This window comes from Lissotriton helveticus, chromosome 1_1 (assembly GCF_964261635.1).
Source record: "Lissotriton helveticus chromosome 1_1, aLisHel1.1, whole genome shotgun sequence".
Classification (NCBI taxonomy): Eukaryota; Metazoa; Chordata; class Amphibia; order Caudata; family Salamandridae; genus Lissotriton; species Lissotriton helveticus.
The window spans coordinates 414,816,442-414,835,139 of NC_136057.1; the positions used below are offsets into that span (position 1 = coordinate 414,816,442).

General features: G+C 43.5%; 1 protein-coding gene across 1 annotated transcript in view; it reads right to left on the reverse strand.

Moving 5' to 3' along the window:
- Nucleotides 1–18,698, reverse strand: part of TMTC1 (transmembrane O-mannosyltransferase targeting cadherins 1) — a 1,403,473-nt gene that overhangs the window by 1,136,971 nt on the left and 247,804 nt on the right. Inside the window, exon 5 of the mRNA XM_078673764.1 lies at nt 14,350–14,538. Within this exon, the coding sequence (XP_078529890.1) occupies nt 14,350–14,538 (189 nt within the window). The remainder of the gene's footprint in view (nt 1–14,349; nt 14,539–18,698) is intronic.

Consider the following 18,698-nt stretch of genomic DNA (forward strand, 5'->3'; position numbering starts at 1 on the left):
GTTGACAGACAACAGCCTTCCTAACACAATCTGGGATGATTATATTGTTAATCCAGCATTTCTATCAGAACAAATGTCCCTTTTAAGAAATTAATCAGAATGTTTTATTGTATCGAATGTATCAAATGCATTATGCGTATATGTTTATATGTATTTAATCTTTTTTATCAATATAATTAAATTTTTATATATCAGTATAGTATTTTGTGTGTTGGTTTATGTATACCTTGTCCTTTGAATAGCCAGTGTTTGTTTTTGTATTTTTCGGCCTGGGTTTACACCTTTGCATTAGACACACTAAAGCAGAAGGCCTTTTACACGTGTCAGTTCAGTTTAGATGAAACTGCTTAATCTAACAGTGAGATTTCACGTTTTGCTTTCCTAAAATGTGGATATATACTCACATGGAGTTTTGCCCCTTGCACGGTGTACAGCTGTGTACTCCTGTCCTGAGTGTCTTACTGCAACTATCTGGTATCCTGTTTTTAGGTCTAGTTTTAGCCAAGACCTTTTAATTTTACTAACATATGTCCAATGTAACTATATATATGGGCTTTCAGCCACCTCCCTTTACCATTGGTCTGGTGTGTCATTCACAGCTTGCTTTCTCACAAGGACCACATCTGCATACAAGCTAGTTCCCTTCAGTGACAGTGCTTTTTATGTTTACTTTATAATTACATTAGTGTGCCCTTTGTGTTTATAGCCAGATGTGATACCGGGTCACTTCTGATGCATATTCCATCTTTGTCATATCCCATCTCCTGCCAAAACTATTGTAAATTCTTTTTGGAGTATTTTGCTTTTCTGCTTGCTGCTATTTCACACAGCATACCAGATTGTGTCCATTTGAAACTGATCTGTACGGAGTTATCCTCTTTTTACAAACTTTTCTTTCTTTCTTTCCATCCTTCTTTCTCATTCCTTTTTTCTTTCTTTCCTTCTTTCTTTTTTCCTTACCTTTTCTTTTCTTCTTCTTTCTTTCTATTTCCTTCCTTCATTCTTGCCTTCTTTAATTATTTTTTTATTTCTCTCTTTCTTTCATTCTTTTTCTTTCTTTCTTGCTTTGTTCTTTTCCTCTCTCCTTCTCTTCTTCCCTCTCTTCTTTTCCCTTCTCTCTTTCTTACCTTCTCTTTTCTTCTTTCTTCTCTCTGCTTTCTTTACCTCTCCTTCCTTTTTTCACTCTATTGCCTTTTTTGTTGCCTTCTTTATTGCCTTCTTTCTTTCATGCCTTCCTTCTTGTCTGCTTTCTTTCTTTCTTTCTTCTTTTTTTCTTTTTTTCTTTCTTTCTATCTTTCTTTCTTAAAGGCAAGAGTCTTGGAAGCAATGCCAGACCGATTTACTTTTTTTATGGCTGACTTCACTATGAATTACAGCATGTCACCCTTTCACAAAAAAACACAGCCACACACACAGTAGTTACTTTCTGTGCCAGAGAGTACTATGGTAATGTGTGTTTTGTTTTTGAGACCCAAAAAAGTTTTTTCTGTAGCAAATTATTTATTTTAGATTGATGAGAGCCCAGCAAATTTTCAAACAATAAAGTTTTCCTAAACAAAACAAGAATTGCGAGAAGGCGGTTGGCCAAAACCAGACCTATTGGCCTTGTTTTATTTTGGTCCTTGCCTCACACTAATCTAGAATATATGCAGAGGCTAGGCCTGTCTCTTGACTAGGGTGAGGTCCTGGACCTGTCCTGTACCTGGAGGCATGCACCAAGTGCATACCTGTCAACTCACACAGTGCCACTGTGTGCCACACGATATCGGCTCCCATCACATGGTCACCGAGGAGGAGCCAATATCACACAGTGGCTGGGAAAATGAGCTGAAGACCTCTGTAAATAGTCATTTTCCAGATTGTTTTCTGAGGCTTTGAACTCCAGATGTCCATTAAGGGCTGTGGAAACACCCCAGGTCTTCGGCACCAGCCTCAGTAAGCTTTCTTTTTTATGGGAGGCTAGGGCTTGGGGGCAGGGTGGAATTCAAAAGTGCCTCCTAGGTACTTCTCAGCACAGGGCACTCCCCCTCCAAGGCCACACCCCCCTCCTCACAAAGTGAAATCTTTGTTCAAGTTGGCAGGTATGCAACGGCGCCCTAATTTTACTGACAGTAGACTAATGCCCCTGTCATGATTTTTAGAGCAGTGGTGGCAGCTTACAGTGTTTTGTGAATACTTAGTTGTGACCAAACCTTTACATATGGGTCACTAGAGTGGAGGCCTACTGGCTTAACTTGTGTAACGTTCTGTTTCTATGCACTAACTCAAATCCCAGTGCCGATATCCCAAGTGAACGTTGTGCATGTTTGTGAATGTGGCCTCAGTAGTCCACTCATTGCATGTATAAATGAGCCAAAGTAATGGAGGCCAGTGGGTTCCTGGAGCTCCTGAGCTCTTCCTGTGCACTAGATGGGGGTAAGGTTGCTCTATTGGACTGGGAGGGGTTAATGGTATTCCTGAAGCTGGCGTGAGGCGATCCAGTCACTAGAGTGGAGAAAGAAACAAGGCTCCTTTAATAATTCAATTAGGCCTGAGAAATGCATCTTATTAGTTTTCCTGAAGCACTCCCATTCAGTTGATGGGATGAAGGGTGGGACCGCAGGCTCTGTTGTTAAGGTGAAGGGGACACCTTTAGGTAACACTAGCTTTTTATTCTTTCCCTGATCACTTTTCAGTGTGGCTGTTGATAGCAAGATGCAGAAAGTTCACATCTCTTTTCTGCCTCTATGTTGCTGTGAGAAGTATCATTTTATAGAAAGCCCATGAAGGACACATGAGAAACCAACCACCCCCAAAACTGGTTCTGAAAGTGCAGACGGGGAATCCACACTTCCTCTCAGCTTTGACTATATAAAAGTGGGAGCCACTGACCCATATTCTCCTTGACCAAGGAAAGGAGTGCTCAGAAGAGTATTCAGAGGACTACTGCGAAACCACAGTTGGTGTCTTACTGACAGCCAGCTTCCCAGAGGTTAGGGAATATCACCTGAAGTCTTGCCTTGCTATAAGAAGCTTGAAAAAACTCTGACATCTACCAGTTAACATGGTGTGCATAACTCATGCCTCTGCCATCTTGAGTACACCCCTTAGCTCATGGCATGTAAAAAAATCCTGCCTTCAAAGGTCAAAAGATAATGGGCATGAGTTATGACATGAGTATACTCAGTTGCAGTCTTGGGACTAAAGGCAATGTAAGAAATCCATAGTGAGTCAGCACCTTCTCTGAGACTAGGTTTAGCTTTGAGACCACTAGCCACGTATGTTTTATGGACAAACGGGTCATCCACCCCAAGGAACTGCCAATGTTGCTGCCTTGCCTAGAATATCCTAGCCAGTTTGCTGAAGTTTTCAATCACAAGACTCATTCTATAATGGGCTGTCATTAGCAAAGAAAATGCACCAATGCCTCTCTATGGTGGCATTCGTATTCCACAATTAACCCAAACATTGTACTGCTGTCTGCACACAGTTACAGTCTAGTGCATCTCTTCATTGTTCACTTGAGTGTAATTCAAATCAAATCAAATATACTTTATTCGGCTTTTGAAAAACAAAACCATAAAAGTTCATGATAAAATACAATTTACAATAAAAAACATTTTAAATAACCAGCGTACAGTAAGAAAGGGTCCCTGACATAAAGAGTTATTTTCCGCTCTAAGATTATGGCAGTATCAAAGGGGTTCGTGATTTAAACACAGGAGCTCATGATTAGCCTTTGTTACATATCCAGATATTCACGGGGGAAAGCACGGGATTATGGGGTAAAAGTCATGTAAGTCCCATATTGAAATTGGGCCGTCTCTTACTCGAGGCGGACAGGATTTCAAATAAGGTACTATGTTTCGATCCCTGAATCTCACGAGTACCAGGTTCCCCGCAACGTCTTTGGGAAGAGAGCCCAGCCAACCAACCCTTCTAACACTCCTTATTACTCCATATAAATTGGGAGGCAATGGTCTATTTTTTGAGAGCCAAAATTTGGTTTTATTGACTAAATCATATTGTCTCTCAATTTTTCCCGGTGGCAGAGAAGGTACACCTGCAAGGATGCACACGTATGGGGCCGCTTCCGGAGGTAAATGGATAGAATTAGTTTTGTTTTGACCTACTCTTGGTGCGGTCAACTGTGGGAGGGAAACTTTAGTGGGGACTTTAGGTGTTTGTTGCCCTGAAGCAGAAAGGGGAGTGGGTTTTATTTGATGCCTTTTGTACTGCACAGGTGGTTTTAAGCCTGGATGTGTAGGTGAAGTCTTAGGGCAATTCGGTGTAGCACTATATTTGCCAACCAGGGGATTTAACATAATGGCTTTCTCTATCTCGGAAAGCCGTTCCCCTAACTGGTTCATTTTTTCTAATAGGGGTGCTATCATAGAAGTGAGCAGTTGTTCGATAATGGGTATTAATTGCAGTTGGGAAGGGGGTGCAATGGCTTCTGGGAGCTCCACAGACGGAGGGATCGTTGGGGAGTTTGAGGTGGATGGAAAAGGAATCAGAGGGGGCTCATTGCTTTGTGTAGGTGTAACCTTATGTGAGAATAAACTAACATTTTTGGGCAGAAGGGGAGTATCCAATGAGGCATATGTGGTTTTGCAGAGGAAATTCAGCTCATCTAGCAGGGAGCACGTTTGCCCACTGCTATCTTCGTAGGTGAAATGGTTCATGGTGGTATAGGGATGTAAGGCCTTGATGTAAAAAAGAGTGCACTAATAGGAACACAGGAATCTTACAGGGGTTCTTTACCTACTATATAGTATGCCTACAATGTGTCAACCAAGGGGGATGGCCCGTCCCGTCCTTTTCCGGCCTTTGAGGGCCTTGGAGGGCCCGCCCTTTGCCCGGGCTTCGCCCCGGGCTATGTCCCGCGCGCGTCCCGCGTCGCGGGAAAGGGATCGAAATTAAATCACTACTGACGAGGGGGCGGGAACGCCGAGGGAAGAGGCAGCAGCTGGGTAGGCAGAGAGCCTGCTGGACCTCGCAGTCCCTCGGCGTCAGATTCTCACCAAAGTCCTTTCCCCTTCGCGCAGAATCACACAGGGAGAGTGAGCGCTGACAGAGCGCAGGGATCCCACGACGACCTTCCCTCACTGGCTGAAAGCAGCAGCAGTCCGTGAGCGGCACCCGCGGAGCGGGGGCCGCGATAGGTATTTTAAAGGTCCAAGACAGGGGGGCGGGAACGCCGAGGGAAGAGGCAGCAGCTGGGTAGGCAGAGAGCCTGCTGGACCTCGCAGTCCCTCGGCGTCAGATTCTCACCAAAGTCCTTTCCCCTTCGCGCAGAATCACACAGGGAGAGTGAGCGCTGACAGAGCGCAGGGATCCCACGACGACCTTCCCTCACTGGCTGAAAGCAGCAGCAGTCCGTGAGCGGCACCCGCGGAGCGGGGGCCGCGATAGGTATTTTAAAGGTCCAAGACAGGGGGGCGGGAACGCCGAGGGAAGAGGCAGCAGCTGGGTAGGCAGAGAGCCTGCTGGACCTCGCAGTCCCTCGGCGTCAGATTCTCACCAAAGTCCTTTCCCCTTCGCGCAGAATCACACAGGGAGAGTGAGCGCTGACAGAGCGCAGGGATCCCACGACGACCTTCCCTCACTGGCTGAAAGCAGCAGCAGTCCGTGAGCAGCACCCGCGGAGCGGGGGCTGCGATAGGTATTTTAAAGGTCCAAGACAGGGGGGCGGGAACGCCGAGGGAAGAGGCAGCAGCTGGGTAGGCAGAGAGCCTGCTGGACCTCGCAGTCCCTCGGCGTCAGATTCTCACCAAAGTCCTTTCCCCTTCGCGCAGAATCACACAGGGAGAGTGAGCGCTGACAGAGCGCAGGGATCCCACGACGACCTTCCCTCACTGGCTGAAAGCAGCAGCAGTCCGTGAGCGTGAGTGTAATTATTAAGGATGGATTTAGAGTGGCGGACAGTTTACTCTGTCACAAACGTGACTGATATCCCCTATAACAAGTGCCATAGGATATAATGGACTCGTAATACGGCGTACGGGATATCCATCGGCCAAACTCTAAATCAGGCCCTAAGTGTTGCAGGTATGGGAATCTGCTTTCCAGAAGACCATGGGCATGCAGTAATTAGGCAGCAGTCAAACACTAGAAGGTGTGTGCAGAAATCCACTTGCGTATACTGCAGGTGAATTTGTTTTTTCAATAGAGTGATCCACCACTATTCAACATGTACCCAGAGCCACTTATGACAAATAAAGCATAGGTAATATATGTCAAACTTCAATCATAAAAAGTTGCTGCGGTAGGTGTATGCATCCCATGTCCCCATACTTTACGGCTCTGTTAAATCTCAATCTTTGGATAACCCTGCAATTATTACTACAGAAGGGATATAGGTACCATGTTCGTAATGCAAACCTGTAAACAAAAGTATTTACTTTTAATTGTTATCACTACAAAATGGCAAAGGATTATGATGTTTGAAGTGAAACTATGTACTGCATTGTCCATCTAAAAATGACGTATTAGATGTCTTAAAAACTGCATATTTGGTCTATTTTGCAGACCACATGCAGCTAAGCCATTTCCACAAATTTGAGATTTCTGACATCAAACCACAGCTAGTTAATATTTCAGTTACATTGTTTCAGAGCTCAAAATGAACATCATCATCCCCCGCTGTGTAATGAAATGAGGGTGCTGCACTGGGTAAGATAGGCCTCCCTCGTGCTCCAGACCTTTGAGAAGGCAATGTACCAAACCTTCTACCTTTCTTAGTCATGTATTTGTTTAAGCTTATATTGATTATTTGTAATTCACAAGAAGCCACTAATTTCCTCGCGGCACCTATGAAATAGATCAGAGACGAGAAGGGGACATGGCACATTTAGTTGTAGTGTCTGGTTGACAGTCAGGCCTTCCAACAAGGACCTAGGCTTTAGGTGGCCATCATTTTGATTTAAGATGTTCGATTGCTCCTCTTACTGCAAATCGTCTGCCTCCGGGTCAGGTGGACCTGAATGAGAGGGGCCAATCAGGACCAAAGTTAAAGCGCAGGGAGCTCTGGGGTGTCCGGGTGCTGCGGGTGAAGAGGCTCTTTGGTGGTGTGTGCGACAAACCCCTCGATCGTAAGCACAAGACATTCATTGGCGATGAGTCCTGACACTGAGCACTCCTGACTTGGCAAATCAGTAAAATGATTTTGGAGTAGTAAGGGGGCAATAGTCACAGATCTGAGGTCAGAATTTGAAAGACTATGTTTCATTATGCGCATGTATTTGAGGATAAATATGCTGCTGAAATAAAGGCAGTAATGTGTGCTTTTAAAGCAAGAAAGAGACAAAACTATCGTGTGATAATATTTTCTGAGGATAAGTATATACTTTGATTACCCCCTATGCTTTGATGTGTCTCGGAGACAGAGAATAATGTAAAAAAACATTATTCCTTTTTCTAAATGATTTGGGAGAATGTTGCAAAATGAAAGTGCATCTTGAGGCAAGGGAATTAAATGACACACACACACGCGCATACTTCAAGAGAACATAGCTCACAGCTTAAAAATAGCATCAAGATCAGCCACTGTCATTCGGAATTAGGAAGGTACTCCCACTTTCTATGTCAGATGGAGGCTGGGACCTCAAAACGAACTGGGAGAACATGGGATCTCCTAACTAAAACGTGTTGGCACTCCTTGTTGAGCTTGGAAAAGGCCCAGGATTCTGCTCAGGGATGAAGGTGGTGAGCCTGCCCCATCTGACCTCGTGCTATCACAGTGCTGTGGTGTTCAGAGAGGAGGGGTATATCTGGGAGGTGATGCAATGGGATGGAGCAGAGCGTTTGTCCATTTCGAAATTATGATATCTAGCCGGCCATTGAAGCCAACAGCATCAATCCAAGGGGGATCTCTCCAAATTGCGCCTAAGACACAATGTTCTCTGCTTTAGCTGCCGTTGCTAAGAAACAGACACATGTGGCTGGAAGGGGCGGAGTAACATGACTGGTTCCCACAGCACTACGAGTCTGAAAGCACATGAAAGGCTGAAGGAAGGTGAAGAAAAGGTCCTTGTGATTATTCTCAAGGCATGATAGTTTTGAGACAGATACATGACATGATGCTATTAAAGGACCCCATTCTCTCAAATCAAAAGTGAGAGTTAGAATCCGGGAAACAAAGCTAAAAGATACAAAAACACTCAAAGCACCAATAAAACCACACATATGCGCTATACAAAATGCAAACCACAAAAACAGTGATAAAGCATTTTGTCACAGCAGAGAATTGTATGCACGATTAAAGAGAGTAGAAAGAAACGTTTAACAAGCATTAGCAAAGTCAATAGGTCTGTGTTTGTATGTAGACTGCGCAAGTTGTGTGGGTGGTTGGAGGGGGCGGAAGGACACATACTGTTCTGGCCTGAAGAGTTCAGACATGCACACCATAGAAGTGCCCTGACACGTTCTCTGCACTTAAACTTCCTTTTCTGACTTATAGTGAACAAATGAGTTTTCGGCCAATTCGTAAAGAGATATGATTGCCCATCTGAAAGGAATAAATACCAGCTGCGTCCCGTGCTGGTAAGAGTGGTGGGACAGTGAGGCCGGGTGAGGGGTTGTGGGGGGGACGGGGGATTTCGACAGAGAACGACGAGGGAAAATTAATTCTTTATTTAATTTTCCCTCGTGGTCGTCTGTCGAATCCCCCCTAACCCGGCCCCAGCTTCTTACATGCACGGGGGCCACGGGCCGCTTCTGATAAATGCTTTTTGGTAGAAATACCCCTTAATAAAGTATATTCCTATACAGTAAGGTTAAAACATTGCTTGATTCCAGAGAAAACATCCCTCAAGAGGGGTAAAACATACTAGTAGCTCATGTCAAATGCCAATTGTTATTCCCAGCAGAAAACACTGGGTGTACCATTCAACGTGGGCCTTTTAAAGTGATGTTCGACCATGAGGTTTTTTAAGTGCCATTTGATTTTTAGGGCACAAGAAAAGTATGCATTATATCCCAGACAACAAATGGCGTTTTATTTTCCTTTTTGGTGTGGAAGCCCCTGGGTAACCGGAAGTAGTTTTAGAATGACCCTGAAAGCAACGGTGACTTACAGCGGAAATGACTCAAGAGCCTGAGAGAGCGCAAATCAAGAAAAATATAGAAGTGCACCATATTTACAAGCACGTTGTATTAGTTTACTAAACATTATATAAGAGTGTCGAATCTATAGAGTGAAAATATATAAGAGTGTTTACTTAAAATAGAATACTTATATCAAGTGTGAAAAGCTAATGTAGATGTTTGTAGAGATGTTGGAATGATGTTGAAATCCCATGTTATGTGGCGGTGGTAGGGGAAAATGTAATGCTGCTAAACGTAGAAATGTGTAGGCCACATGGCAGTTCACGTAGAGTACAAGATGCTGTTACATTCTTACATGATGGTGGATTTCAATATTATTGTAATTCAAAGTATTATTGATTCTAGAACTGAATATGTTTTATAGACGTTTCATATAATCATTGTGTGTAATAAGTTAGAATACTGTTTAGAAGAAATTAAATGTTTTGCAGAGTGCACAGGCCCGTTCATGTAATTCTAGATAGGCCTGAATAGACAAAGTCATTTCGTTTGATCTGTATGTGCTCATTAGAGAAAGGTCGTGCTAGGCACATTTTGTGGAGCTTGTTCGAATGGTTTACGACTTAAAGATATGGTGGAGGCCGGAATTTGGGGCCCACAGTACAAGTGTCTGTTTGCAGGTGCGAGGAGGTTTTAATCAAGAGAGTGATGAATAGACTTTTGTTCAAGAGAGCCAGGCACAGGCCTGGAGGAGTCTTCAGGAACTTCCTGGGGGTACCGTCTTGCCGGAAAGGAGCCTGGGAAGCAAGGTCAACGCTAACGATGGGCCCAGAGGAGTACCAGCATGGAACATACCAGAACCAACACCACGTGAGGGGCGTCTCTAAGGGGTGTCTCCAAAGGGCGTTTCTATTGTAAATGTGATTTTGTATTAGGGACAGCACCCCTGGGTGGAGTTAAGGCAGATGATCTGAGGAACCTAAGAGAGCGGATGGGTAGGCAGATAGGGAACTGCGAGACATCGTTTTTCGAACAAAGACTAAGGGAAGTGTGTGATCTTCTTTGGAAGTCACCACTGCTGACACCTTTTTGTTTTTAGGTTAAGATCTTGCTAAGTAGGGATGTCACTTAGTCTAGTGTAGGGACAGTCTAATCTGATTTTTTCCCTTTCTGTAAATGACTCATAAGCTACAGCTTGTGTCTATTCTTGCAACTTTGATGATTTTTTAATTGGTTTTGGTAATATTCTTCTGCCGACTAAGAGCATTTAGAAAATTCATGTTTGTATTGATACCCGTATATCTTTTGAACCTTATATTGAGATGTTTGTATCTCCAGTTAAGTTTGGCTTTGTAATAAACTTTTAAACCTTTTAAGCTTCAGTGGTTCTTTAGAGTGGAGTAAGTCATTAACTGATTGACCTAGTAGTGGATTGCCTTTTACTCTATGACAGGTACCAACGGTTCAGTCGACCGGAGTCGGGATCTAGATCTATAACAATAGACCAGAAATCCCGCGTTAACAAGCCTAATAGACACTCATAATAATAATAATAATAATAATCGGGCCAAGTCTTATAAATTCATGTACAAATTCTGTGTGGGTGTTTCTCACACACAGCGGCGCCGTCTCAAGACTGACCAATCAGAGCTGCCACAGAAGACTTACTTGAGACTAGACAGATTCAAACCCATGCAAACAAGGAAATGTGTCCCTAAGTAATTAGCCCCGTGCAGGGAAAACATAACTTGATGCTGATATAATGAAAAAACCTCAATTGAAAAGCTGAACTCAAACTGATAAGTCAATATGGTGCTCTCGTCATAATCCTATATGTATTATGTCTGTCATATGTATAAAATTAAACAGAGAATTGTGATTATTAGAATGGGACCTATGCGTCGTGGCATGTTACGAATGATGAATCCGGCACAGTAGTATTAGAACATGCTTTATTATTGAGTTGAACCTGGTACACAGCGCTAAGAGACAACGTACATTCGCCTCCTTCCAGCTTCGAGACTCATCGCTGGTGATGTCATAGCGTTCCACAGCCCGAGGGAAACACGAGCCTTGGAACCCCACGAGCTCAAAAGCAGGCACGAGCTCATACAACTTACCACTTCCCCTTTCCCTCAAAACAAAAACTAAACTACACTAAAACATCAACAAAATTACTTTACAGACTACAATGAGGTATAAGACCCCTTACTTTACATTCAGTATAAGAAAATACAACATTGTTAGGCAGCCATAGGAAACGGTTGATAGAGTTAACACAACCAATTAATCATGCACATGTGTAAAATCATCTTCCAAACGTTTGGGTTTGACACAAGCCCTAGTGACCTCCCCACACTTGGTAGTACTTGTCTGTCCTTCACTCTCATCACTCTTCCCTTCCGGTACATTCGCACTAGCTCCCTGTGATGCAGACAAAGGTCGTGCGACGTGCACAGATCCCAGGAACTTGTGGTGAATGGATATGCAAAGGTGCGCTGTTGTCACTCAGCCCCCCTGAAGGAACAACATCCTTGACCCAATCATCATTTTTGTGTTGAGCGTCCTCCTCTGTGTCTAGACCAGCGTCTCTGCTCCTCACAACTCTTTTTGGAATGGCACTGCCAATACCTTTAACAGTGCTATCCTGTTTGCATGTCACACCTTGCCATCACTGAACAGAGCTGAATTGCACAAAATCTTGACTGCTTTAAGGGGAGCAGAGAATGTACTTTCTCCTTTAAGTGTCAACCTTCCCTTCTTTACTTTGACGGCATCACCAGCACGCAAATATACCTTCCATGCCCCTTTGTGGCTGGTCAGACTCGTTTTTGCATTTAGCCTAATGAAATTTAAGGGAATCCCTCACTCTTTTGCAGTCCATGGTACAATCCAATCACCCCATATTATCTTTAGTGCGTGGTGATCTTCCTCTCATCAATTCGAAAGGAGAATAACCTGTGGACTCACACTGTGTAATTATGTATGCACACACAGACTTCCTCAACTCATCCTTCCAATCCATGTGATTGCTATTTGCCAACTCAATAATCCCCTTTATCACCCTGTTGAAGCGCTCAGCACTTCCATTTCCTTCCGGATGATAAAAGGAAGTAGTCCTATGTACAATCCCAGTTTCCTTTATAAACTTCTTAAAAATCTCACCAACAAATTGTCCTCCATTGTCTGAAATCAAATTCTTCAGCAACCCCTCACATCAGAATACTTCTCCCAAGAAATTAAACAAGTTCTCTGAATCGGCCCTCTCAATGACCTTGACTTGTGGCCACTTAGTACCAGAATGTATTTTTGCAACCCATTGATATCTCTTACAGGATCAAAAATATCAACACCAACACTTTCCCACAGCATGGCTGGAATTCAAGTGGGGTGTAAGGGTGGTTTGTAAGTAACTAAACTCTTATGCGAATTGGTACATTTTACTCATTCTCTGACGACCCGTTCAACATTCTTGTCAACACCAGGCCACCAGTATGACTGCACTTACTCTTTACCATCCCAAGATGTCCTTCGCGGCACAGGTTGATCACCTTGTCATGAAATGCCTTAGGAGGAATCAACCTGCCACTTCTGAGTAACAAACCTTCTTCTACAGACAATTAATTCCTTACTTCCTAAAAAGGGACCAGATCGCTAATTAATTGGGCTTTCATTGGCCAGGCAAGTCCTCCCTGGACCGAAAACAAGCATCCTGGAACCGGTTTCAAGATATCAAGTATGCTTGTTTCCAGTCCAGGGTGGAGCTGGCCTTGCATGTACCCAATGGGAGCAGGGAAAAGACTGATTTGAGTATGGCTGGGTCCAAACTGGGATGGCATAGTGAGCAAAAAAACGATGATATTCGGCCAGATCTCTGTACTGAGGGATGAATGTTTGACATTGTTCAGCATTCCATCCATTAACTGTTCTTTTTGCATATGTCACCCGAGTGGGAAGGGTATGCCCAGATGTGGGTCCCATGCTCACTGTGCTACTGGATTCAAGCTAGCCTGGCAGATGAAGGTTGAAACCCCTAAATCAGTCCAAGGATGCTTGTTTCCAGTCCAAGGAGGACCTGGCCTGGCGTTCATGCTGGACTGTTCCCATGGGGAACAGGGTCAAGACTGATTTGCTTATTATTGGGTCTAAACTGGGGTGGCATAGTGAGCACAAAATCGACGAATTAAACACAGATTTGAGACTGGGGGTGAATGTTTGATTTGTTCAGAATTCCGTGCATCATCTTTTCTTTTTGCTTTTGTCGACCTAAGTGGAAGGGGATGCCCAGATGTGGGTTCCGTACTCACTGTGCCACTGGATTTATGCTAGCCAGGCTCATATGGGGTGATACCCTAAAACCGGTCCCAGGATGCTTGTTTCCTGTCCAGGGAGGACCGGGCCTGACCGTTCAGGCTGGACTGTTCCCATGGGGAGCAGGGTCAAGACTGATTTGAATATAGTGGGTCCAAACTGGGGTGGCGTGGTGAACAAAATAAATGATGGATTAAACTCACATCTGTGTCTGGAGGTGAATGTTTGATTTGTTCAGCATTCAGCAAATCAGTTGTTCTTTTTTAATACATCTCTTGGCATAAAACGAAAATAGCACAGCAGAGAAACTGAGTTATGGAATCTCTCAGCAAGAAAAGCATAAATACAAAGAGCAATAGAACTGGAAAACCTCTTACATGTCACCTTAAGAAGCAGGATATTAATTCTCTGTCGAATTGAAGGTAATTTGTTGTTTTGAGGGCTACACTTGAGAGCATCATACATTCTGAAAACAGACCCACAGCATTGCAGCAAAGGACCTGATTTAGAGTCCGGCAGACGATTACTCCAGTACAAATGTGGAAACAAAGGTCTGATTTAGAGTTTGGCAGCTAGATAATTTTTCACAAATGTGACAGATATCCTGTTCCTCTTATTACAAGTGCATTATATCATAAAGCACTTGTAATAAGGTGGACGGGATTTCCATCACGCTTGTGGAGACTTCTGCAAGTGCCTCTGGTCCTTGCTCTTTTCAACGTTCAGCCTTTGCTGAAAGATAATTGCTGTAATTGCACTTTATCTCGATGACTACCCTGACGAGTGTTACTTGATTGGTTACAATTAAATATGCCTTTTCCTACTTCATTAACGCATTGTTTGCCTCTAGGTTTGATTGCTTACATTAAAAACATACCAGGTGCAAAACATGTACAAAGTAGCAGCAAAATCCTAATCTGTACCAAGCTTGGCATAAACAGGGCACTCCACCGCACTGTTGACTACTATTTGAACATGTTTCAATCTGTAAATCAATGGAGGGTACAATACCTTAAAATGGCAGCCATGGTTTTGCTGGAAGGCAAGCTGTTGCTGAATTTTTCTTCTGCTGAGGAGGACTGGCAGGAGTTCCATTGACCTTTCTGAGTAGGCCGATGCCTTCCATTCTCTTTGCCAGAAGTAGGAGGCAAGAATGAGCCAGGATGCTGGGCAATTCTCTGATGAGCATCTCCATTTTGCCTGAATGTGACATACAAAAATCATAAACAATGCTTCTCCCTCATTTGCTATTTCTCTCAAAGCAGTGTTACGCGCATACACAATGATGGGGGACAAAAGATCCAGACTGTACACATTGCATTCAGATCTGAACTCTACAAACAATAACAATGCTTTTACATATAGTGCTTCTGTTATATGTAAGTGCAGTAAAAAAACAGATATTACCATTACAAAATGTCATAACAAAAAAAGTATCTATTTAGCCACCTCAGAAGGATGGAAGGCTAAATCTTTCCCTTGTGATAATTTGACTTGTGGCTTTTGGATCACTGCAGACATAAAGTGATCATTAACTCACTGAGCTTTAAAGCCATAGGTTTCGAGTTTAGGATTTTTGTCAACACGCATTCCTTGTTGGCACTAGTACTATTTTCAAGAAAACTTCTAGACTAGTTGCCACACTTTTTGAAGCATTACTCAATAGTGAATGGCTTATTTAAGCAGTGATCCCCCTTCACGCCGAGGGCCTCCAATTTCTACACATATCGCAAGTTTCTCTGATTTTATACCACCCAGTAAATACTGGGTGGTAAAAACTTGCAACCCCAGATAAATTTGAGCAGGTCAAACGGTCAAACCAGTTGATATATATGTATATATATATATATATATATATATTCACTGAAAAAACCATAGGTTATAGACCATATATAGTTAGGAAATAGCATTTACAAAACCTTGAAAATTCACTGAAAAAACCATAGGTTATAGACCATATATAGTTAGGAATTAGCATTTACAAAACCTTGAAAATTCACTGCAAAAACCATAGGTTAGAGACCATATATAGTTAGCTGGACATTTTATTGACATAAAACCAATGAAATTCCATATATAGTTAGTTGCACTAACTATATATCGCGCACCCGCAATCCACTGCTGATGATGTCACATATTACATCATTCATGACATGGTCAGTGACATCACTGATGACATCACTGATGACATCTCAAATGACATCACTGATGACATCACTGATAACAACATCCAGTGATTTTTTGTTTCTATAAAGTTTAAATATGTCTTACATATTGAAGAATGAGTGGATGTGTAAGTGTCTGGACGAAGGATTTAGTAGGTGCATGACTGACTGTATGAGTGAGTGATTAAATGTGTCTCACTGAGTGCATGGGTTAGTGACTAAACTGTCTTAATTTGTGCATCATTATGTCTGTTGTTCTGTAAACTGCTGCATGTGTTGATCAGTAGCTATATGAGTAACTATATGGGTTATTGATTGATTGCCCAAGTATTTGTATGGGAGACTGAGTGTGTGTGTGGCTAGCTGGGAGGTGTGTGACTCTGTGCAGATCAATCTGTACTTGTATCAATGATTGTATAAGAAGGTAAGTATGTGTTAGTATATGTTTGAAAATGTAAGGTGCTCTATGTTTAACTGTATAGACAAGAAAATGGAAGTCTCATTGATTCTTTACAGGACTGACTAGGTGTGTGAGTAACTCCATGGATGAGTGGCAGACTGTGAGTGTCTGTATAGGTGTATGAGTGCATATGATAGTGTTGTAAAGATGAGTGATTGTATGTATGAATGATTGTATGGGTGAATGAGTGAAGGTGTGTGTAGACGTAGCAATCAGTGAGTGCGTATGTAGTAACTAGTATTGGTGTGTCAATGGTTTCAAAAATTATACTCTTTTTAACACTGGGTGAAACAGAGGTTATATTAAAATGTGAGGAGATGCATTGTATTGTCACATGAATGATATCATCAGTGATGTGGTCATTGATGTCAAATGAGATGTCATCAGTGATGTCATCAGTGATGTCATTTGAGATGTCATCAGTGATGTCATCAGTGATGTCACTGACCATGTCATGAATGATGTAATATGTGACATCATCAGCAGTGGATTGCGGGGCGCGATATATAGTTAGTGCAACTAACTATATATGGAATTTCATTGGTTTTATGTCAATAAAATGTCCAGCTAACTATATATGGTCTCTAACCTATGGTTTTTGCAGTGAATTTTCAAGGTTTTGTAAATGCTAATTCCTAACTATATATGGTCTATAACCTATGGTTTTTTCAGTGAATTTTCAAGGTTTTGTAAATGCTAATTCCTAACTATATATGGTCTATAACCTATGGTTTTTTCAGTGAATTTCAATGGTTTTTTAATAGCAAATATCATAAGCTGTCGAATGTCAAGTACGTGGTAAGTAAAAACATTTTCGTGTTTATGCACACTGATCTGCTTTGAATGCTGCCCCCCACCCCTCATTTCTATTAGGAGTACTCTCTCTTTGCAGATAGTGAAGGGTAGTTAACGCAGCCCTTTGCCCCCTTTGTAATCCGTCGTGCCTGCTTCTCTCTTCATTTGATTGATTGTTCTCTTTGGTTCATTCTCTATTTACAAACAAGCACAGAGTCGCAATACTCTGTTTAGTCTTTGCAGATAGCGAAAAATCGTGTAAAAAAACAAAAGGAATCGAACAAAATCAGAAGGCCACTAATGGGATCTCTTTTTGACCTCGCTAAAATAGAAACATTAGGAACAACCTGTTGAAAATAGCAATGCGTATGTACATAAGCGGCGTTCATTTGTGTTCACAGTACCCCTTGTTGATTGTTTCAATCGAGCATTGAATTGTTCGAAGTTGGTTCTCTTAAGGATCTTCTCTGCCTGCAAACGAGGAAGAATAGGAATATTCTCTCTCCCTTTGCAGATAGTGAAGGGTAGGTAACGCAAGCCTTTAACACGTCGTACCTATTTCATTCCTCATTGATTGATTGATTGTCCGAACATTGACTGTTTGGGAATTAGTTCTTTTTGGAGGTATTCCCTGTTTGCAAATAAACGTAGGAAAATCTTTGCAAGTAGTGAAAGGGTACGTAATGCGGACCTTTCTCCCCCGTTGTAATCTGTCATGCCTATCTACTCCCCACTGATTGATGCACCTGTTTCACCCGGACCATTTACTAGAGATACGTTATCTGGCCCGACCAGAGAGCACCCCTAGTGAAAAGGACATATGCAATAATAACGAAGTGATCACTGTATCCTGTTAACAGAAACTTTAGCATGAAACAACCTGGAAAGAAAAGAATAGGAAAACGAAAATCAGTAGGCCACTGATGAACATGAACTTTTATTAAACAACGAACAAAGAAATGATAACATAACGTAATGATAAAACCTATTAATGTCCTAGAAACAAGAAAACGTTAAAATATGCCAGTGGTGAGAGACCAGAAAAACAGTAAGAGAAACCAAATCACCCCTCGCTGTCCCACCGCCTGCCACGCCAAAAAAATCGATAGACTAGGGAAAATGCAAGTCAGTAGAACATCCGCCCCCACTCTGGAAACTTCCAAGGTGGGGCAGGGTTGCGGCTACGCCCAGCCGGGAGCAGCCCATATAAGGCAGGTCCTGCTGCCACGCCTCGGCCAGGAGATCCTAGCGTAGGGTGTAGCCGGAGGAGAGGCCGAGGCCAGCGGGACCCGGCCAGGGGATTGCCTTTACAACGCTGAACAGTTGCAGGGGGGGGAATGTCTCCTCGACCCTCCCGTCTCTCTCCCAGTCCGGCCGCGGTGGCCCTTGAGAGTTGCAGGTACTCCCGCCACATGCTCTTCCGGTCCGGCCACCAACGGTCGGGGGGCCGAGGACGACGGGATCCGGCTGCAGCCGATAAACCAAGAAACCCGTTCATGGGGCCAGAGTCAGGGGCGTCCGGCCGACATCTACCGGAAGCCCGGCCCGAAGATGGACGGGACACTTCTTCTTTCTTGAATAATGGCTGCGACAACACTGGGGGGGGGATTTCTTGCACATGCCTCCGACCCCCCCCCCCCCTCGTCCTCATCGCCTGGTCCGGCCATAACAAATCTCAAGCGAGACGCCGTGGGGTGCACTGGGAGGGAGAGACGGTGCGAACAGGCCTCTTCCGCCTCCCCAGGTGGAGGCTTCCCAGCTGCACCCTCAGCGCTCCAGGCGCCCGGAAAAGGGTTCTTCCACTGTGGCCATGCTGCAACGTCTCGCCCGGCAGGGTGGAGCCCGTCCGCTCATTTGACCCCGCGATCGCCAGTAGCTACCGAACTCTCAAAATGGCGGTCGACCTGGCAAGAGCGGGCCCAGCATAAAGAAATGGCCCG